This window comes from Falco rusticolus, chromosome 5 (genome assembly GCF_015220075.1).
Source record: "Falco rusticolus isolate bFalRus1 chromosome 5, bFalRus1.pri, whole genome shotgun sequence".
Taxonomy (NCBI): Eukaryota; Metazoa; Chordata; class Aves; order Falconiformes; family Falconidae; genus Falco; species Falco rusticolus.
Window position 1 is genome coordinate 14,680,739 of NC_051191.1, and position 21,468 is coordinate 14,702,206.

The 21,468-nt window shown below is 66.8% G+C and overlaps 2 protein-coding genes across 3 annotated transcripts; both read left to right on the plus strand.

Moving 5' to 3' along the window:
* Nucleotides 1–308: 308 nt before the first annotated feature.
* Nucleotides 309–14,116, plus strand: GYS1 (glycogen synthase 1). Of its 2 annotated transcripts, XM_037388477.1 has the most exons (17): nucleotides 309–358; nucleotides 1,751–1,873; nucleotides 3,257–3,438; nucleotides 5,227–5,418; nucleotides 6,203–6,388; nucleotides 6,908–7,052; nucleotides 7,947–8,064; nucleotides 8,726–8,846; nucleotides 9,433–9,539; nucleotides 10,132–10,191; nucleotides 10,291–10,369; nucleotides 10,479–10,592; nucleotides 11,125–11,251; nucleotides 11,451–11,546; nucleotides 11,978–12,141; nucleotides 13,234–13,314; nucleotides 13,410–14,116. In XM_037388477.1, the coding sequence occupies exons 2-17, from the start codon at nucleotides 1,756–1,758 to the stop codon at nucleotides 13,593–13,595; spliced, it is 2,076 nt and encodes a 691-aa protein (XP_037244374.1). In that variant the 5' UTR covers nucleotides 309–358; nucleotides 1,751–1,755; the 3' UTR covers nucleotides 13,596–14,116. The 2 variants fall into 2 exon arrangements, with proteins under 2 accessions (XP_037244374.1, XP_037244375.1); XM_037388478.1 differs by lacking the exon at nucleotides 13,410–14,116 and having other exon boundaries at nucleotides 12,064–12,141.
* A 1,902-nt stretch (nucleotides 14,117–16,018) lies between these two features.
* Nucleotides 16,019–21,392, plus strand: NAPSA (napsin A aspartic peptidase). The gene is made up of 8 exons (XM_037388254.1): nucleotides 16,019–16,024; nucleotides 16,266–16,389; nucleotides 17,118–17,236; nucleotides 17,629–17,828; nucleotides 18,777–18,899; nucleotides 19,587–19,752; nucleotides 19,996–20,094; nucleotides 20,645–21,392. Exons 1-8 carry the CDS (start codon nucleotides 16,019–16,021, stop codon nucleotides 20,804–20,806), a joined length of 999 nt encoding a protein of 332 aa, XP_037244151.1. The 3' UTR covers nucleotides 20,807–21,392.
* The last annotated feature ends 76 nt before the right edge of the window (nucleotides 21,393–21,468 follow it).

Sequence of the window (21,468 nt, forward strand, 5' to 3'; positions counted from 1 at the left end):
CATAATCTGCCCTATAGCTGCCCCATAAGCACAATATAAGCAGCCCTATAGCTGCTTCGTAAGTTGCTCCATAGGCTGCCCCACAGCCGCTCTATGGGCCCCATAATCCCCTCCCCCACAGGGGGCGGAGCCAATACCTCCGCTGCGGTCCGTTCCATTGCCCCTTTAAGCCGCCCCTCGCCCCTTTAAGACTCCCCCTCCACCCCCTGCCCGGGTCCCCCCCGCGCCGGCCCCCGGCCCCTCGCGTCTCGCCCAATCAGCGCGGGGGGGCGGGCCCAGCGCTGGGGAGGGGGCGGGGCATGAGGGCGACGGGGGGCGGGAGGGGTCAGTCCGCGATCAGCTGCGGGAGCGCGGAGAGGTGAGGGGCGGGGGGGGCAGAGCATGGGACCCCCCCCCGGGACTCCCCCAGAGCCCGGGACCCCCCACCCGACCCCCCCGGTAACTGAGGGGTCCCGGGGGGGTGTCCCCGGGGGTGGGAAATTTTCGAGAGGGGGGGTAATGGCCTGGGGGGGGGCACCCATGGGTGGGGAGGGGGGCTGTGGGGGGGGGTCCTAGGGAGTTTTAACGGCCTGGGGGGCCTCCATGGGGGGAGAGTCTATGAGGGGGGGTCTGTGGGGGAACTCTTGGTCGGGGGGGGGTGTGATGGTCGGGGGGGGCACTCATGGGTGGGAAGGGGTCTATGGGGGGGCTCTGGGGGGAGCCTCATGGTCGTGGGGGGTGGGTTTAATGGCCTAGGGGTGGCACACATGGATGGGGGGGGTCTGTGGGAGGGTCCTGGGGGTCCTCGTGGTCGGGGGGGGTCCCATGGGATGGGGGTATCCTGGGGAGGGTCCTCGTGCTTCTGAGTATAGGATATATGGGGGGGGGGCCTCAGGGGTCTGGGGGGGGTTCCCATGGCAGGGAAGGGCTGCTAAGGGGAGTTCAGAGGGTCTGGGGGGGCCATGGTTGAAGGGGGTCTGCTGTGGGGTGGTCTTGGGATTCTGGGGGGGCTTGTGAGGGTGGGTGGGCTCCTGTGGGGGTTTTGCGGGGGGATGACAGTCCTGGGGTGGACTATGGGTAAGGGAGGCTTCTCTGGGGGGTTATGGGGAGGGAGACTCTGAGGGGGGTCTGGAGGGGTCCCATGGGGGGGGCGGCTCCTGGGGGGGGCGGGCCTTGGGGTTCTAAGAGGGGTCCTGGGGAGGGGTGGCCATGGGGAGGTGGGGGCATAGGGAGGCTCTGGGGGTGTCTGGTGGTCCTGGGAGAGGCTGGGGGGGGGAGATCCTGGGGGTGCCCCTGGGTGTTGGGGGGGGGGGGGGCTATGGGGGGGGCTATAGGGATGTAGGGGGGGAGCCATGGGTGGGGGGTAGCTGGTGAAGGGGGGTAGCTAGTATGAGGGTCATGGGGGGGGATGGGACTCTGAGGGGGATGTGGAGGGGTCCCATGGTTGGGGGGGTTCCTGTGGGGGGGGTCTTGGGCTTCTAAGTGGGGGCCTGGCAGGGGGAGCAGGGGTTGGGGGGGGGGCATGGGGAGGCTCTGGGGGTGTCTAATGGTCCTGGGGGGGCTGTGCGGGTGTCTGGTGGTCCTTGGGGGGACCCTGGGGGGGGCCTGGGTGTTGAGAGGGGGGAGCTGTGGGGGGAGATCCTATAGGGGGGGTGGGGGCAGCTGATATGGGGGTCCTGGGGAGGGCAGCACGTGTGTTGGGGGGTCCTGGAGGGGGCTGTGAGTGGGGGTCACACCCGTGCACCCCCCAGCTCCCCTCCCTCCCCCCCAGGCGCGATGCCGCTGGCGCGCAGCGTCTCAGTGAGCTCCCTGCCGGGGCTGGAGGAGTGGGGAGGCCCCGGCGCCCCCGACAACGTCGTCCTCTTCGAGGTGGCCTGGGAGGTGGCCAATAAGGGTGAGTGACTCCCGGGGACACCCCCCCCGGCGACCCCCCAGGACCACCCCTGGGACCTCTGGGATGCCCCAGGACATTCCCCCCCCCAAGGCCTCAACTTAACCCCCCCACAGGCTGGGAGTCCCCCAACACCCGGGACCCCCTCCAAAACACCTGGACCCTCCACATTGGGTCCCCGCCCCAAAATTGGACACCCATCTCAAGGCCTGGCCCCCCCCCTAAGGCCAGGACCTCACCTCCACGGCCTGGACCCCCTCAAAAGCCTGCCCCCCCCCATCCCCAAGGGCCTGGCCCCCCTTCAAAGGGCCTGGCCCCCCCTCAAAGGCAGGACCCCCACCCCCCCCAAGGTTGGACACCCCCCCGCCAACGCCTGGCCTCCCTCATCAAGGGCCAGGACCCCCCAACCAAGGCCAGGCCCCGCCCCAGGCCCAGGTCCTCCAGGGAGGCCCCTCCCACAGGGGCTGGGAGGCCCAGGCTGTCCCATCATCCTTTGCAGCAGAGGAAAAGGGGTGGAGTTCCCAGCATGGCCAAGGTGGTGCCCCGGTGCATTGTAGGATGCTGGGGGTAAGGGGGGGGGGTGGTGAGGGGTGGCCTAGTGCATGCTGGGATGCCCCACTGCATTGTGGGTTGTGCTGAGGCCTGGTGCAGGGTGAGTTGACCCTGGCCCCAGAGGATTGTGGGATGGCGCCTGCCCCAGTGCATCATGGTATGCCGTGTGGCCTGGTCCAGTAGGGGTTGCCTCCCATCCCAGTGCATGCTGGGATGGCATGTGCCCCAATGCATTGTGGGCTGTTTCCCATCCTGGTGCATGCTGGGATGGCTTGAGGCCTGGTATGCTGTGGGTTGAGGCTCACTGCAGTGCATTGTGGGTAGGCCTGAGCCCCATGCATTGTGGGTAAGCCTGAGCCCCAGTGCATCATGGGTTGATTCTTGGCCTGTTGCACACTGGGATACCATTGCCCCAGTGCATCCTGGGATGCCACAAGGCCTGGCACCTTGCAGGTTAAAGGGAGCTACAATGCATGCTGGGCTGCTGCAAGCTGCAGTGCATCATGGGATACCTCCTGCCCTGGTGCATGCTGGGCTGCCCAGTTGTATGCTGGGATACTGCCTGCGCCAGCACGCTGACTTGAGGCCTGTGGCAGGCTGGGCCGACACTGGCCCCAGTGCACTGTGGGTTGACATCAACCCTGGTGCATGCTGTGGTGTCTCCCCACCTGGTGCATGCTGGGATACCAGCTACCCCAGTGTGTTATGGGATGGCAGGAGGCCCATGACAGCCGGGGCTGTGGTTGGCTTTGGCGCAGGCCCTGGTGTGTTGTGGGCCACCCCAGTACATTGTGGGCTGACGGGTGCCCTGGTGCATGCTGGGACTGCCGGCAGTGGGCGGGATCTACACGGTGCTGCAGACGAAGGCGCGAGTGACGGCCGATGAGTGGGGGGAGAGTTACGTGCTGGTGGGGCCCTACGTGGAGAGCAGCGTCCGCACCCAGGTGGAGCTGCTGGAGCCGCCCCAGCCCGCCCTGCGCCGTACCCTGGCCGCCATGAACGCCCAGGGCTGCAAGGTGGGCACCCAAGGGACCCTGATGGGTGGGCATGGGAGGGCACCCTGAGGGTGAGGGGCTGGGTAGAGGGTGGGGGGAGCCCAGGAGATGGTGGGGGGTCAGAGAGGACCCACAGCACTGTGGGCACCCAGGGGTGATGTTGTTGGGGGGTGGGGGACAGGTTATGGAGGGGTGTAAGGAGGTGGAGGAGTGAGGGGGAGACAGAGGGAGGGGGTAAGGGAGCACCCACTGCACCATGAGCACCCAGGGGTGCAGGGTGGGCACCCAGAGACCCCTGACATCCAGGTGGAGGGCACCCATAGGGTGGGGGGATCCGGGCGTTCAGGGGTTATGGGAGGGGTGGGGGGGACCCATGGTGCCATGAGCACCCAGGGGTGCAGGGCACCCATGGGCCCAGGCATCTGGGCAGGCCAAGGCCCCAGGGTGCTGCCAGGGAACCCAGGCATCCGGGTGCCCTCCCCCACTCCAAACACGTGGGGGCTATTTTTAGTCCCCCCACCGCCCAGCTTGTGTTACCCTCCCCCACGCCAAAAAGGTCAGCAAAGGTCACAAGCTCCCCTCCCCCAGTTCCCGAAAAGGAGGGGTGGGGACTTGCTTTGGGGAACACCACCCGTTGTTGGGGCAGGGGGGGCGGCTTCAGGGGGTGCTGGCACGTTTAGGGGCGCATCCAGCTGCTTTTTGGGGCCCCTTAACCCACCCTTGGGGGGTGTTAATGGGGGTTTACAGGTTTTTAACCCGTTTTGTGGCACATTAAGTCATTTTTGGAGCACATTAATCGGTTTTTAGGGACATTAATTTGTTTTGGGGGAGACTTATTCCATATTTAGGGCACATGAAACCGTTTTTGGAGATATTTAACCCGTTTTTGGAGATATTTAACCCATTTTTGGGAAGCACTGATCAGTTGTTAGGGGGGTTTAACCCATATTAGGTCATATTAACTCATTTTTGGGGACATTAACCTGGTTTTGGGCAGAGTTATCCCATTTTTGGGGTGCATTAAACTACTGCGGGGGTGTCTAAGCCATTTTGGGGGTACATTCACTCATTTTTGGGGAGCATCGGGCTGGTTTTAGGGAGTTCACTCCATTTTGCATTACGCTAACTCACTTTTGGGGGCATTAATCCACTTTTGACAACATTAACCCACTTTGGGGGGGGATTTATCCCATTTGGGGGGGCATTAACCTGTTTCTGGGAAGCATTGAGCTGTTTTTAGGGAGCTTAACTTATTTTTGGGGTGCATTAACCCATTTTTTGGGAAGAGTTGAGCTGATTTTGGGGACTTGCACTCCATTTTGGGGCGTGTTAAATGATTTTTGGGGCATATTAACTCACTTTTGGGGACACTTGACCTGTTACGGGGCTGTTCAACCCCCCTGGGGGGGCACCTCTCTGGGGGCGCTCCCCCAGGGAGCCATGTTGGGCGGTTTAAGGGTGTTGAGGGGTTTGGGGTGCCCTGTTCTGTCTGGGGTGCAGGGTGGTGGAGGGGAGCCCAGAGAGGGGCTTCAGGGGTGCTGAAGGGTTTGAGGCACCGCACTGTGGGGTGAGTGCTGATGGAGGGGACCCCAGAGGGGTCATGTGGCAGTGCTGAGGGTTTGGGGGTCCCCCTCGTTTTGGGGTGCAGGTGTTTTGGGTGCTGGCTGGTGGAAGTGACTGCAGAGAGGGGGTTTGGTGACACAGAGAGTTTGTGGTCTCCCTGTTTTGAGGGGTAGGCTGTCAGAGGGCAGCTTGCCCAGTTGTTCTGGGGGGGCTGAGGATTTGGGGGTGTCTGTTTTTGGGGGACAGGTGCACTTTGGACGCTGGCTGATCGAGGGGAGCCCGGCCGTGGTGCTGCTGGATGTGGGGGCCACAGCCTGGAGCCTGGAGCGCTGGAAGGGGGAGCTGTGGGAGAGCTGCGCCATCGGGGTCCCCTGGTATGACCGGGAAGCCAATGACGCTGTCCTCTTTGGCTTCCTCGTCGCCTGGTTCCTTGGGGAGGTGCGTTTTGGGGTACCTGGGGGGATTTGGGGGTCCCTGGGGGGGTTGGGGACATCTCTGAGGGGGTTTGGGAGGGCCTCCAAGGAGGTTTTGGGAGGATGCCAGGGGTTTTGGGCTCCCTTGGTACCTCCTCTTGGGCTTTCTCATGGCCTGGTTCCTTGGGGAGGTGGGTTTGGGGTTCCCCGGGGGGACTGGGGGGTCTGTGAGGGGGTTCAGGGGGTCTGTGAGGGTGTTCAGGGGGTCCCCCAGGAGATTTTGGAAAGACGCTGGGGCATTTGGGGTCCCTTGGTACATTCTCTTTGGCTTTTTCGTCACCTGGTTCCTTGGGGAAGTGGGTTTGGGGGTCCCCAGGGGGATTTGTGGGTCCCTGGGGGGTTCTCAGACGTCCCTAAGGGGTCCCTGAGGGTTCTTGGGGGTCCCTGAGGGGATTTTGGGAGGATGTTTGGGGTTTTGGGGTCCTTTGGTACATCCTCTTTGGCTTCCTCATCACCTGGTTCCTCTAGGAGGTGGGTTTGGGGATCCCAGGGGTCCCTGGAGGAGTTCCTGGGGACCCCGAGGGGGGTTCAGGGTCCCTGGGGCAGGTTTTGGGGTCCTGGGGGAGGTTGGGACCTTAAAAAGAGCCCCCAGCACGTGGGCACTTGTGACACTGGAGGTGAGATGGGCAGGGGGTGATGGCGGGGGTCTCACAAGGGGAGTGGGGCGCACAGGGCATCCCGGGGGGGGGCGGGGCGGTGCCGCCGTGGGTGACGGTGACCCCGGGGGGGTCTGTGGGGGGGTGTGTCAGTTCGCAGCGCAGAGCGAGGAGCGCCCCTTCATTGTGGGCCACTTCCACGAGTGGCTGGCGGGGCTGGGGCTGGTGCTGAGCCGTGCGCGGCGGCTGCCGGTGGCCACCATCTTCACCACACACGCCACGCTGCTGGGCCGCTACCTCTGCGCCGGCAGCGTCGACTTCTACAACAATTTGCACAGTGTGAGTTGGGGGGGGGGGGGGGGGGGGGGGGGGGGGGGGGGGGGGCGTGCTGGGGTGGGCACTGGTGGGGTATGGGGCCTGGGGGGGCACCCAGCGTGCTGCTGGGGTGCTACTGCTGTGCTGAGGGTGTTGGCTTCTATGGGAAGCTGCGTGGCCTGAGGGGGGGCACTGAGGCAGAAGGGAATTGGGGATGGGGGAAACGGGAGGGATGGAGCTGGGGGGAAATGGGGGGGTCTAGGGAGGGATGGAGCTGGGGGCAGGACAGGGAGGGTGAACTGGGGGAGGCAACCCTGAGAGGGACAGATTGGGGAGGGGGCCTAAGGAGGGGGGAATTGGGGCTGGGGGACCCTGGAGAGGGATGGAGCTCTGGGGGGGAACCCTTGGTGGGGGGAACCTGAGGGGGGAGGATTTGGGGCAGGGGGGGAACCTGGGAAGGTACGGACCCAGGGTCTGACCCCTGGTGCATTGTGGGCTGCGCCGGCGGTGACCCCGGTGCATTGTGGGCCACGGTGGCGCCAGTTCGATGTGGACAAGGAGGCAGGGGAGCGGCAGATCTACCACCGGTACTGCCTGGAGCGGGCGGCTGCCCACTGCGCCCATGTCCTCACCACCGTCTCCCATGTCACTGCTGCCGAGGCCGAGCACCTGCTTAAGCGCAAGCCAGGTGGGCCCCCTGCAGCTCCCCCCCCCCCCCCAGGGCACCCCGAGACACCCAGGGGGGCCCAGCACCCTCAATGGGACCCCTGCACCTGCAGGGAGGTCCTCAGCACCTCCAAGGGGGCACCCAGAACACTCGCGGGGACCCCAGCACCCTCAGTGGGACCCTGCACCTCCACAGGGGCACCCCAAGGCACCCAGGGCGGGGGGAGGGGGGCGCAGCACCTCCAGGGGGGCACCCAAAACACCCAGGGGGACCTCAGCACCCTCAGTGGGACCCTGCACCTCCAGGGGAGCACCCCAAGACACCCGGGGGGGACCCCAACACCTCCAAGGGGAGCCCCAGCACCTCCAAGGGGGCACTCAAGACACCCAGCGGGGCACTCTTGAGACACCCAGAGGGCTTCAACACCCCTGAGGGGCACCCAGGGGGGCTCCAGCACCTTCAGGGGGGATCCCAAGACTCCCCAGGGCCCCCAACACCCCCTTGGGAGACCCCAACACCCACATGAGAGCACCCAAGACACCCAGGGGGACACCAAGACTCCCTAGAGATCCCAGTACCCACTGGGGAGATCCCAGTACCCACTGCAGGGGCCCCAGTGTTACCACTGGTGACCTCACCAACTCCATGAGGGGACCCTAACGTCCCTGGGGGACCTCAACATCCTCAGTTGAGGGGGACCCCAGTACCCACACAGGGACTCCAACATCCTCAGGGGAACCCCAAATCTCCCATAGGGACACCTGGCACCCCTAGAAGGACCCAGATGTCCACGGGGGGACCCAGGCATCAGCAGGGTTGGTGGGGGAGATGACACCCCATCACCTTTAGGAGGACCCAGGCATTTTGGGGGTTCCTCTTCACTCCCCCCTACTTTGCCCATGTCCCCCCCCCCAGATCTGGTGACGCCCAATGGCCTCAACGTCCGCAAGTTCTCAGCCATGCACGAGTTCCAGAACCTGCACGCCCAGAGCAAGGCTCGCGTCCAGGAGTTCGTCAGGGGACACTTCTATGGGTCAGTGTCCCCGGGGGGACCCCGACATCACAGGGAGGGTGGGACCCCAGGCCTTTCGGGGGCACCCAGCCATCTGGGGTCCACCCAGGAGGTCAGGAAGACAGAGGCACAGCCGGGGGAGACTCAGATATTTGGGGGGGGGCGGGGAGGGAATATTGGAGGGATTGGGAGGGGTCTGGAGGGAGTCAGAGGGATTGGGGGGGTCAGGGGGGCTCCCATGAGTTTTTGGGGTGCCCCAGAGGGAGATCTGGGGTGAGGAGGGGGGGGCTGGATGGCGTTAGGGAGGGGTTGGGAGGTCTGGGGGGGGTCAGAAGGATTGGGGGCGATTGGGGGCTGTCAGGGGTGCTCCCATGAGGTTTTGGGGTGCCCCAGAGGGAGATCAGGGGTGGGGGCTGGATGGCATTAGAGGGCTTTTGGGAGGTCTGGGGGGAGTCAGAGGAATTGGGGGGTGTCAGGGGAGCTCCTGTGAGGTTTTGGGGTGCCCCAGAGGGAGATCTGGGGTGGGTTGAGGGGGCTGCATGGCGTTAGGAGGCTTTTGGGAGGTCTGGGCGGGGGTTGGGGGGGCTCTTGGGAGGGTTTGGGGGGGTTGGGAGGCTCCATGGAGGTTTGGGGGGGCTTCTGGGGGGGTCTGTGGCACTGCGGGGTGACGGGGCTTCTGCAGACACCTGGATTTCGACCTGGACAAGACACTTTTCTTCTTCATCGCGGGGCGGTACGAGTTCTCCAACAAGGGGGCTGACATCTTCCTGGAGGCGCTGGCACGGCTCAACTACCTCCTGCGGGTAACACGGGGGGCAGGGGGACGCAATGGGGTGTGGGGGGACACGGGGCCTCAGGGATGGGGGGGACATGGGAGTTAAGGGGGCTGGGGGGGGGATTTTGGGGACACAGGGGACATTTGGGGATGTGAGGGCATGTTTGGGGCCGGGAATACACTGGGGGACAGAGGGGACTCCTAGGGGGACAGAGGAGATGCTTGAGGCTGGAGGGACATTTGGGGGGGTGGGATGTTTGTGGGCATGTGGGACACTAGGGGGGACAGAGGGGACACTTGGGGGGGATAGAGGAGACATTTGGGGTCAGAGGAGTTTTTTGGGGACGTGACACTTGGGGACATGGGAAATGGGGGGGAATATTTAGGGGGACGGGGCCATTTCGAGTTGGGGGGACATTTGGGGACAGAGAGGTTGGTGCCAGGGAGGACATTTGGGGACACGGGACATTTGGGGGCAGTGGCGATGTTTAGGGCTGGGGGGGGATACGTGGGGACAGGGGACATTTGGAGACAGGGGGGTTATTTGGGGGGCGAGGGGGCATTTGGGGACAGAGGGGACATTTGGGGACACCTGGGGACATGTGCCCCCGCAGGTGAACGGCAGCGAGGTGACAGTGGTGGCTTTCTTCATCATGCCGGCCCGCACCAACAACTTCAACGTGGAGTCACTAAAGGGCCAGGCTGTGCGCAAGCAGCTCTGGTGGGACCCCCAACCCCCCCCAGGGAGACCCCCAACCCCCCTGGGACCCCCCAACCCCCCCCCGGGAGACCCCCAGCCCTCTGGGACCATGCAACGGCCCCCCCGCAGGGGGACCCCCAACCCCCCCCAGAGAGATCACCAACCCCCCAGAGGGACCACCAACCCCCCTGGGACCCCGCAAACCCCCCCAGGGAGACGACAAACACCCCTGGGACCCCCCAGATTCCCTGGGGAAGCCCCCTAAAACCTCATGGGACCCCCAAAGCCCCCCCAAACATCAGGGAACTCCCTGAAAATACCAGGGAACCCCCCAAAGAAACACGAGGGATCCCCAAACCCCCAGGGAGCCCCCCAACCACTGATAACCCCCACAACCCCCTCCAGGGAGCCTCAAAGCCTCCTGGGGACCCTCCCCAAACCCCACCAGGGAGCCCCAGATCCCTTATGGACCCCCCAACCCCCCCCAGGGAGCCCCAAACCCCACTATGGACCCCCCAAACCCCTCGGGAGCCCCCCCCCCCCCCCGAGGGATCCCAGGTGTCCAGGCTGATGCCCCCCTCCCCAAATTTTCTCACTTTCCCCCCGCCTCCAGGGACACGGCCAATGCTGTAAAGGAAAAATTTGGGAAAAAACTCTACGAGTCGCTGCTGGTGTAAGCAACCCCCCCAGCCCCTCCCCAGCCTCCTGCACCCCTTATTTATGGAGGGATCTCTTCTTTAACTGCCACCCCCCCCCCCTCAAAAATGGGCAGGGGGAACCTCCCTGACATGAACAAGATGTTGGACCGGGAGGATTTCACCATGATGAAACGCGCTATCTTCGCCACCCAGGTATGGCCCCAGGCACCTGGTCCTTAATTTGTTTTGGAGGGGGGGAGAAAGGAAATTGGGGGGGGGTCCTGGCACAGCCTTTTTTTTGTCTGTGCCCCCCCCCCCCCAGCGACAGTCCTTCCCCCCCGTCTGCACCCACAATATGTTGGATGACGCCACCGACCCCATCCTGACCACGATCCGCCGCATTGGGCTCTTCAACAGCAGCAACGACCGGGTCAAGGTGGTGACAGGGGGATATTTGGGGGGGGCACGCACTGCGGGGGAGGGGGGCAGACGGGGACATTATTGGGGGAGCACATTGTGGGGGGCTTTATTGGGGTTTGGGGGTGGTTAAGGAGGGGTTTGAGGGGGTGAGGGAGGGTTTGGAGGGGGCTGGGGGCGCTGGAGAGGGTCCAGGGGGGTTCTAGGGAGTCTTGGGGGGGCTGGAAGGTCACAGGGGGTGTCTTCAGGTTCCCACTGCGGGTCTAGGGGGGTCTCAGGGCTTCCTGGGAGGCCACAGGATGATCTGGGGCATTACTGGGGGGGTCTGAGAGAGTCTCAGGGGGATCTGAGGGGGGCTGGGAGGTCCCGGGGGGGATCTGGAGGTCCCAGGGAGAGTCTTGGGGTTCCCGGGGGGGTGTCTAGGGGGTCTGGAGGGTTCTGGGAGGCCACAGGAGGATCTGGGGCATTACTGGGGGGTCTGGAGGGTTCCAGGGGGATCTGGGGGGTTTCCAGGGGGGGCTGCTTATGACTCTGCATGTGTGTCCCCCCAGATCATTTTCCACCCCGAGTTCCTGTCCTCCACCAGCCCCCTCCTGCCTGTCGACTACGAGGAGTTCGTCCGGGGGTGTCACTTGGGAGTCTTCCCCTCCTACTACGAGCCATGGGGTTACACCCCCGGTAAGAGCACAGCTGGGGGGCCCCCCCAGACCCCTGCCCCACCCCCCCCAGCTGCCTGGGTGCCCCCCTGGCTCCCCAGATGTGTCCTGGGGGGTGTGTGTCCAGCTTCTGGGCATATCTGGGTCCTCTCCTGGACCCCTGGGTGCCCCCCAGATGCCTGGGTCCCCACACTGGACCCCCCCCCTTTTTGCCCCCCCAGCTGAGTGCACGGTCATGGGCATCCCCAGCGTCTCCACCAACCTCTCGGGGTTTGGGTGTTTCATGGAGGAGCACATCGCGGACCCCTCCGCCTACGGTCAGCCTGGGGCCATGGGGGGGGTCTCAAACACCTGGGGTCCTTGGGTCCCCCAGTCCCCATCCTCTGGGGTCCCCGGGTCCCTGTCCACCGGGGTCCCCAAACGCCTGGGTCCCTGTCCACTGTGGTCCCCAACTGCTGAGGTCTCTGCGTCCCTGGATCCCTGACTGCCTGGGTCCCTGGACACTGTTCCCCAGTTTCCCAACCAACTGGGGTCCCTGGGTCCTTGGGTCCATGTCCACTGGGGTCCCCAACTGCTGGGGTCTCTGGGTCCCTGGGGTCCCCGGTTCTCCGATCGCCTGAGTCCCTGGACGCTGGGGTCCCCAGTTCCCCAACCACCTGGGGTCCCTGGGTCCTCCACCGCCTGGGTCCTTGGGTCCCTGGCCACCGGGGTGCCCAGTTCCCTGGCGGCTGACGCGGTGCCGCCGCAGGGATCTACATCGTGGACCGGCGGTTCCGGGCGCCCGAGGAGTCGTGCGCGCAGCTCACCGCCTTCCTCTACGGCTTCTGCCAGCAGAGCCGGCGCCAGCGCATCGTCCAGCGCAACCGCACTGAGCGCCTCTCCGACCTCCTCGACTGGAAGTACCTGGGCAGGGTGAGATGGGGGGGGGTCTTGGGGAGGTGTCTTTGGAGGGGTTGGGGGGGCTTCTTGAGGGGTCCTGGAGGGCTTCCTGGGGGGTTTGGAGGGTTCCAGAGGGATCTCCAGGGCTCCTGGGGGGCCTGGAGGTAACCCAGGGGGCCTGGAGAGGTGCCTGAGGGGGGTCCTGGGGGGTTGAGGGTGTGGGGGTGGGGGTTTGGGGTGTCTGGGGGTCCTAGACAGGATCCTGGGGAGTCCTGGATGGGACCCAGGTGGCCTGGGGAAGGTCCTCGGGGGGGGGGGGGCGGGGGGCGGGAGGAGTCCAAGGGGTCACAGCATGGCTGGGGAGCTCCCAGGGGAGTTGGGAGGCTCCGAGAGGGTCCTGGAGAGGGGTCTTGGGGGCCTAGAGGGTCTCTAGGGATCCTGTACAGGCTTTTGGAGGATCTGGGGCATCCCTTGGGGAGGGCGGGGGAGTCCTGGGGGATTCTGGGGCTTAGGGGGGGGGCTGGAGATCCCAGAGGTCTTTGGAGGGGGGCTGGGGCAGCCCAGGGGGTCCTGGACAGGGTCCAGGGTCGTTCTGGGGAGGGGGATTTGGGAATCCTGGGAGGGTCTGGGGAGGTCCCTAGGGGGTCTCGGGGGGTCCCTGGGGTCTCTGGGGGTCCTGGAGAGGGGCCCTCAGGTTGTCCTGGAGGGTCTGGTGGGGAGGGAATCTGGGGAGTCTGGGGGGTCTTGGGGTGTCTGGGGGAGTCCCTGGGGTCCTAGAGAGGGACCTCAGGTTGGCCTGGGGGGTCCCTGGGGAGGGTCTGGGGGCTCTGGGGGTCCTGGAGAGGGACCTCAGGTTGTCCTGGGGAGTCTGGGGGTGGGGGGGGCGAATCTGGGGAGCCTGGGGGATCTGGGGAGGTCCCTGGGGGGTCTCGGGGTCCCTGGGGGTCCTGGAGAGAGGCCTCAGGTTGCCCTGGGGTGGTCGCTGGACAGCCGGGATGGGGACTTGGGGTATCCAGGGAGACTCGCCAGGTGCTGAGGGGGGGTCCGGGAGGTTTGGGGTAGGGGTGGGGGTGTCATGCTCCGTGGGGGTCTCGGAGCATCCTGACCTCCCCGTCCCCCCCCCAGTACTACACCTTCGCCCGGCGCATGGCCCTGGCCAAGGCCTTTCCTGAGAGCTTCACCTACGAGCCCCCCGAGGCAGCCGCCGTGAGTGCCCCCCCACCCCCGCGCCCCCCTCCCCCTGCACCCCGCGGTGCCCCCTCCCCTAAATTCTTGCGTGTGTGTGTCCCCTCCCCCACCAGGGTTTCCGCTACCCCCGGCCGGCCTCGGTGCCCCCCTCGCCCGCCCTCTCGCGCCTCTCCAGCCCCCGGCACAGCGACGAGGAGGACGAGCGCTACGACGAGGAGGAGGAGGCGGCCAAGGACCGAGCCAACATCCGCCGCCCGCACAGCCCCCCCGGGCTGCCTACCGCCCCCACCAGGAACTGACCCCCCCGCCAGGTTGTGTGGGGGGGGCGCCCCACGGCCTCACTGTTGGGGGGGGGGCGGGGCAAGGGGGAAGCGCCCCACGGCGGGTCCTGTCCCGCCCCACAGCACAAAGCTGGGGGAAGACCCTCTCGGGGGTGGAGGGGGGGGGGGGGGGGGGGCGTGTGGCCCTTCCCCCCAGCCCCACAGCACTTGCTCAGGCTCAGCCCCACGGAATTGGGGGGGGAGGCGGCCCATGGGGTGCCCACCCACCCCCCCCCGGCTCAGCGTCACTCCACAGTGCCTGGGCTCAGCCCCGCGGGGGCGGGGGGGGGGGCTGTGGGGCACCCTCATCCTTTGGCCCCATCGCAAAGGGGGGGAGGGGGGAGAGGCTATGGGGCAGCCCCACGTCAGTCCTGCCCCCCTCCCCCCCCATACACACACACACACACTCCGCCCCCCAAGTGTGGGTCTGGGGGGGGGCCCGCATCCGTCCGGCCCCCCCCCCACCCCCGGCGCAGCGGGTAATAAAGGTGCTTCACAGCCGCCGTGTGCTGGGTCGGGGGGGGGGGGGGGGCGGCGGCGGGGAGGTGGTTTTGGGCCCCTCCCCCATTTTGGGGTGGCTTCAGGACCCACCCATGGGCGGTTTCGGGATTCCCCCCACATCTTGTCCCGTTCCCCCCCGGATGTGGGGGCAGTTTCAGGGCTCCCCATAATTATGGGGCGGTTTTGGGGCCCCCCCGCCAGGGCGGCCCCGCCCGCAGCCCGGGGGGGCGTGACAAGGGGCGGGGGGGCGGGGCCTGGGGGGGTTCCCCGGGCGCGCGGGCCGGGGAGGGGGGCAGAGCAGCCATGGGGGGTCCCGCGCTCGCGCGCCTCCTGTTGCTCGTGGCTGGCGCTGGCGCCGTGCTGCGGTGAGGGGGGGGGGGGGCACGGGGAGGGGGAGGGGGTCGGAGGGCACCTGTATGCCTGGGTCCCTCAGGGGAGGAGGGGGTCGGTGGGCACCTGTACGCCTGGGTTCCCCTCCGGGGGGAAGGGGCGTGGGGTACCCGGGATGCCGGGGGGGGTGGGCACCCGGATGGCTGGGTTTTGGGGGTGGGGGGGGTGGGCACCCGGATGGCTGGGTTTTGGGGGGCGGGGGGGGGGGGCACCCAGAGGCCTGGGTCCCCTGTGGAGGGGAGAAGGGGGGAACACGGACCCCTGGGGGAGGGGCGGGGGGGGCATCTGCATGCCGGGGCCATCCCGTGGGTGGGGGCGGGGGGAGGCACCCAGAGGCCTGGGTCCCCTGTGGAGGGGAGGAGGGGGGAACACGGACCCCTGGGGGAGGGGCGGGGGGGGCATCTGCATGCCGGGGCCATCCCGTGGGTGGGGGCGGGGGGAGGCACCCTGAGGCCTGGGTCCCCCTGGGGGGGGGTGGGGTGGAGGCGGGGGGCACCCGGGTGCTGGGGTCCTTTGGAGGGGGAGGGCACAGACACCTGGGCCCTGGGGGGGGGGAGGGGGGTGTGCCTCAAACGCCTGGGTCCCCGGGTGGGGCCCAGCGGGGGCGGGAGCCGGTCAGACCCGCTCAGCACTGGCCCCACCCGCAGGGGCGTGACCCCATGTGTGACCTCTGACCCCTATGGTGACCCCCTCCTCCTCAGATGACCCTTAGGCCTTGTGGTCCCTGGTTACCCCTCCCCCCATTAGCCCCCAGGGGCGGGGCCTGGGGACCCCTTGTTAACCTCAGGAACATCATTAACCTGCCTGGGCCCCCCCCACGGGTGCCCCCCATCTCATTAACCCCATTAACTCATTAACACCATTATCTCATTAACCCCATCAGCCTCATTATGCTCGTTAGGGGGGGGGGGGGCGGGGGGGACAGGGGACGGATGGACCACGGAACTCCAGGCCAGCCCCCCCTGCCTGGTGGCCCTGGGGGGGAGAACCCCCCCCCCCCCCCCCCGTTAACAGCATTAACCTCGTTAAACCTCTCACCAAGCTCGTTAAGCTCATTAATCTCATCAATCTCATTAACTTCTCATTAATCTCATTAACCTCATCCCCTCCCCCCGGAGGTCCCTGGTGTGTGCACCCCCTTCCCCCCAGCACCTCCCTGGCATCCCCTCATCAGCTTCATTAAGCTCATTAAGGTCATTAGGCTCATTAGCCAGGGGGCTGGGTGGGGGGATTGGGGGGCCTATGGTGGGGCCCAAGGGTGCCCCCCCCCACCCCGGGGGAGGTCCCTACTCTTTAGGGACCCCCCCATCCCCCCCTTGTTAAGCCCCTGCTCTCGTTAACCCTCATTAACACCCATGCCCTCATTAACCCCGCCCTGTGTGTGTGTCCCCTGCAGCGTCCCCCTGGAGCGGGGTCCCTGGGTGCCCCCCAGATTCTGGGGGGGCTCGGGGGGACCCCAGAGCCGGAGTGGGGGAGGGGCACCCGCCGCCCCCGCGCGCCTCCACAACTACATGAACGTAAGTGGGGGAGGGGCTGATGGGGACCCTCACCCTGGGGACAAAGTGGCAGGCGGGTGTCTCCAGGGTCATGGGGGTGACAATGGGGGGGAGGGGCTGTGTATATGCCCCCCCCCCCCCCCCAGCTGTGTCCTCAGGACTGGGGGGGGTGGCAGTTGCTGGGGGGGATGGGGAGGGGGGGGCTGTGGGGACAGGGGGGTGACGCTGCGGGGGGGCCTCTGTGCCCCTCCCCCCTCCCCAGGCCCAGTACTATGGGACGGTCTCTCTGGGGACCCCCCCCCAGCCCTTCCGCGTCATCTTCGACACCGGCTCCGCTGACCTCTGGGTGCCCTCGGCCCGCTGCTGCCTGCTCTACCTGGCCTGCTGTGAGCGGGGGAGGGGCGGGGGGGGTGCGGGGAGGCCCAAAGAGGAACCCCAACCCGATGCTGCCTGCTAATACCCAGCCTGCGGGGAGGGGCGGGGCCTGGGGAGAAGGGGTGGCCCTTAGGGTGAAGGGGCAGGACTTCGAGGGAGGAGGCAGGGCCTGGGGAGGAGGCAGGGTTTAGGGAGAAGGGGCGGGGCCTGGGGAAAAGGGGCAGGACCATCAGAGAAGGAGGTGGGGCCTGGGGAGAAGGGGACAGGGCTTACAGGGAGGAGGTGGGGTTTAGGGAGAAGGGGTGGGGCCTGGGGAGAAGGGGACAGGGCTTACAGGGAGGATGTGTGGCCTAGGGAGAAGGGGCAGGACCATGGGAAAGGGGGCGGGGCCTGGGGAGAGGGGGGCAGGGCTTATGGGGAGGAGGTGGGGTTGGGGGAGAAGGGGTGGCACTTAGGGAGAAGGGGTGGCACTTAGAGGGAGGAGGCGGGGCCTGGGGAGGATGGGGTGGGGCTTAGGGAGAAGGTATGGGGCCTGGGGAGAAGGGGCGGTACTTAGAGGGAGGAGGCGGGGTTTAGGGATGAGGGGTGGGGCCTAGGGTGAAGGGGTAGGGCCTAGGGAGAAGGCAGGGCCTGGGCTTAGGGAGAAGGGGCGGTGCTTATGGAGAAGGGGTGGGTCCTGGGGTGGAGGGGCAGGGCCTGGGGAGGAGGAGGCGGTGCCATGCCGTGCCCCTCCCCCCAGGGCTCCACCCCCACTACCAGCCCGCGCTCTCCTGCACCCACCGCCCCAACGGCTCTGCCTTCGCCATCAGCTACGGCAGCGGCAGCCTGAGGGGCTTCCTCAGCCAGGACACCCTCACGGTGGGGGAGGGGCCTGGGGGGAGGGGCAGGCTACCTGTGTGCCTGGGGAGGGATGCACGGAGGGAGGGTGGGCACCATGTCAGGGTGCTCTCTGAAAGGGGGAGGGTGCTGGGGTCATCGGGGGTCACCCTGATGCCTGTGCCCATGGGTGGGGGATACTGGGGGTCCCGAGTCCAGGGTTGAGGGGTGCTGGGGAGTCCTGGGCCCAAGGGAGGGGTCGGGGAGGGGTGCCGGGGTCCCATGCCGGGGTTGGGTGGAGGAGGGGTGCTGGGGGTCCCGTGCCATGGTCAGGTAGGGGGGTGGGGGATGGGTGCCAGGGTCCCGTGCTGGGGTCAGGGTGGGGGATGGGTGCTGGGGTCCCATGCCAGGGTCTCACCCCCTTCCTGCCACAGGTGTCCAACGTGTCGGTGCCAGAGCAGACGTTTGCCGAGGCGGTGGCGCTGCCGGGCCTGGCCTTCGCTGCCGCCCGCTTTGACGGGGTGCTGGGCCTGGCCTTCCCTGCCGCCGCCGCCGGCCCCGCCACCCCCGTCTTCGACAACATGATGCGGCAGCGCCTCTTCCACACCAACGTCTTCTCCTTCCGCCTCCGCAGGTAGGGGGCGCCCACCGCACCCACCCCCCACCAGGCCAGGACCCTCCCGAGTATCCCCCAACAACCCCAAATACCCCCCAGGACCCCTCAAAGACCTGCAAGTGCCCCCCAAGTACCTCCCAATACCCCTAAGTACCCCCAGCCACACCCCAGGTACCCCCAATACCCACTGGTACCCCCCCCCCAATACCCACAAGTACTCAGCAAGTACCACCAGCCACAGCCTAAATACCCCAATACTCTGATCACCCCACCTAATACCCACGAGTACCCACAATTACCTCCAAAGTACCCCCCAATACCCCAGAGTACCCCCCAAGTACCCCTAGCTACACCTCAAGTACTCCCCATTACCCCAGGTACCCCCAGTACCCCCCAATACCCCCCAGTACCACCAAATACCCCCCAAGTACCCCTAGTCACACCCCAAGGACCCCCACTACACCCCAGTAACACCCAAACTACCCTTGATGGGCCCCCAACCACCCCCAAGTACCCCCCAGCTATACCACAACTGCACCCCAACCACCCCCGATTGCCCGCGCCCCCCAGCTACACCCCAGTATCCACTTACCCCTGCAGAAACACCCCACATCTCCCCTGGGACCCCCAAGTCCCCCCAGGACCCCCCAAACACCCCCTAGGGACCCCACACCCCTCTGAGCCCCCTCTTTGGGACCCCTCAATACCCCATAGGATCCCCCAAACCCCACCCGGACTCCTCCAGATCCCCCTGGGATCCCCAAACACCCACCTGCCCCCCATCAAATTCCCTGGGGACCCCCAAACACACCCTTGCCCACCTCCAAATCCCCCCAGGACCCCCAAACACAGCCCTGCCCCCCTCCAAAAGCCCCCAGGACCCCCAGATTCCCCCCAGACTCCCCTGGGACACCTCCCCCGGCCCCCCATGGCCCTCCTGGCCCCCAGCCTGACTGTGGGGCGCAGCGGGGCCTCGGAAGGCGATGGGGGGGAGCTGCTCCTGGGGGGCATCGACGAGGGACAGTTCGAGGGACCCCTCCACTACATCCCCGTCTCCCGCCAAAGCTACTGGCAGCTGCACATGGACAGGTGAGAGCCCCCCCAGCCCCCCCCGCAGGATCCCAAATCCTCTTGACCCCCTCAACTCCCCCATGGACCCCCAAATCCCCTCTGACTCCCCCAAACCCCCCATGGAACTCCAAATCCCCCCTGACCCTCCCCAGGACTCCCCAAATCCCCTCTGACCCCCCCCAACCCCCCCGGACTCCCCATATCCCCCCTGACCCCCCCAAGCCCCCCCTGGACCCCTAAATCCCACTTGACCCCCCCAAAACCTTCTGACTCCCCCCAACCCCCCCCAGACTCCCCATATCCCCCTGACCCCCCCAAGCCCCCCCTGGACCCCCAAATCCCCCCCAACCCCCTGGACTCCCCATATCCCCACGGACCCCCCCAAGCCCCCCACGGACCCCCAAACTACCCCCAACTCCCTTAACTGCCACACAGGACCCCCAAAGTGCCCCTCTGACTTCTAACTGCCCCCCAAGCCCCCTAAAAGCCCCCCCCAGCTGACCCATAGGACCCCTAACTGCCCCCCCAGTCCCCTAACACCCCCAATAGGACCCCTAACTGCCCCCCCCAGCCCCCTAACTCCCCCATAGGACCCTTAATGCCCCCCCGTCCCCTAACTGCCCCATAGGACCCCTAACTGCCCCCCCCAGCCCTTCTACCTGCCCCATCCCCCCCTCAAGTGCCCCCCTGACCCCTGCCCTGCAGGGTGTCAGTGGGGAGCCCGGGGAGCCTGGGGTGCCGGGACCCCCCCCTGTGCCGGGGGGGCTGCGAGGCCATCGTGGACACGGGGACGTCCCTCATCACCGGCCCCAGCGAGGAGATGGAGGTGCTGCACCGCGCCCTGGGGGGCACCCCCGCCCTGGGGGGGCAGGTGGGTCTGCGCCCAGCTCCCCGCTTGTGGGGGGCGGGGGGAGGCACCCAGACCCCTGGGTCCCCTGTTTGGGGGTGGGGGGGCACCTGGACCCCTGGGACCCATGGGTGGGTGGCACCTAGATGCCTGGGACCCCTTTTTCAGGGGGAGAGGGGGCTTCAGGACCCCTGGGACCCCTGTTTGGGGGTAGGGGGTCCCTGGCCCGGCCGCTGGGGTCCTCATGCCGCTTCCCCCCCCGCCCAGTACATGCTGGACTGTGACAAGGTCCCGTCTCTGCCCAACGTCACCTTCGTCCTGCAGGGGCGTGAGTTCCCCCTCAGCCCCCAGCACTATGTGCTCCAGGTGAGACCCCTGTGTCCCCCTGTCCCCGGCGCCGTCCCCCCCATGTCCCCCATCACCCCTGTGTGTCCTCATCACCCCCTGATCCCCCTGTCCCCGCTGTCCCATGTCCCCACCCCCATCCCTGTCCCCATCTGTTTCCCCTCTGAGCTGGGTCCCCGTCCCCATTGCTGCCCCCTGCCCCCCTCCCTGTCTCCATGTCCTATCCCTGTCCCCAGTGCCATCCCCATGTCCCCGTCCCCATCCCTGTCCCCATGACCCCAATACCGTCCCCATCCCTGCCCTGTCCCACGTCCCCAATCCTGTGCCCATGTCCCCAGTGCCATCCCCGTGTCCCTGTCCCCATCCCTGTGCCCATGTCCCCAGTGCCGTCCCCATCCCCATCCCTGCCCCGTCCCATGTCCCCTTCCCTGTCCCCATGTCCCCAGTGCCATCCTCATGTCCCCTTGTCCCCATCCCTGCCCCTGTCCCTTGTCCCCATGTCCCCCCCTGACCCCACATCCCCCTGTCCCCATGTCCCCCCCTCTGTTCCCACACCCGCTGCTGTCCCCAGGTGTCGCAGTGGGGGTCCCCCACCTGCGTCAGCGGGTTCATGGCACTGGATGTGCCCCGGCCCGCGGGGCCGCTCTGGATCCTGGGGGACGTTTTCCTGGCGCGCTACTACGTCACCTTCGACCGCGACCACAACCGCGTCGGGCTGGCACCCAGCAAGTGACCCCTGGACCCCCAAGGGACCCCCCCCGGGGACCTGGGACCCCTCATGGACCATCAGGGACCCCCAAAGGACCCCCCCCCAGATACCTGGACCCCCCCCCTGGGAACCTAGGACCCCTCGTGGACCACCGTGGACACCTGGGACCCCTAAGGGACCCCCCCTGGAGACCTGGGACCCCCAAGGGACCCCCCCAGACGCCTGAGACCACTTACAAACCACTGCAGACACCTGGGACCCCCAAATGATGCCCCCCTGGAGGCCTGGGACCCCCAAGTGACTCCTCCCAGGGGCCTGGGTCCCCTTAGGGACCACCATGGACACTTGAGACCCCCAAGGGAACCTCCCTGGGGACCTGGAACCGCTTACGGACCACCACAGACACCTGGGACCCCCAAATGACACCCCCCCCGGAGGCCTGGGACCCCAAGTGATGCCCCTGGAGGCCTGGGTCCCCTTAGGGACCTCCCCTGGGGACCTGGTACCCCTCATGGACCACCACAGACACTTGGGACCCCCAAATGACACCCCCATGCCCGAGGCCTGGGTTCCCTGCCAGGGGAGCTCCAATAAAGATGCTGGTTTGGGGGCTCTGGGTCCCGGCTGCTCCCTGGGGGGGACCCCAAGAGACTGCGCCCCCCCTCCCTGAGCTCCAGTACCTCCCA

Coding starts and splice junctions, on each gene's coding strand:
- GYS1 (XM_037388477.1), top strand. CDS start 1,756: ATGCCGCTGGCGCGCAGCGTCTCAGTGAGCTCCCTGCCGGGGCTGGAG. Junction 10,192..10,290: donor CTCTACGAGTCGCTGCTGGT/GTAAGCAACCCC, acceptor AAAAATGGGCAG/GGGGAACCTCCCTGACATGA. Junction 10,370..10,478: donor GCGCTATCTTCGCCACCCAG/GTATGGCCCCAG, acceptor CCCCCCCCCCAG/CGACAGTCCTTCCCCCCCGT.
- NAPSA (XM_037388254.1), top strand. Junction 17,237..17,628: donor TCAGCCAGGACACCCTCACG/GTGGGGGAGGGG, acceptor TTCCTGCCACAG/GTGTCCAACGTGTCGGTGCC. Junction 20,095..20,644: donor CCCAGCACTATGTGCTCCAG/GTGAGACCCCTG, acceptor TGCTGTCCCCAG/GTGTCGCAGTGGGGGTCCCC.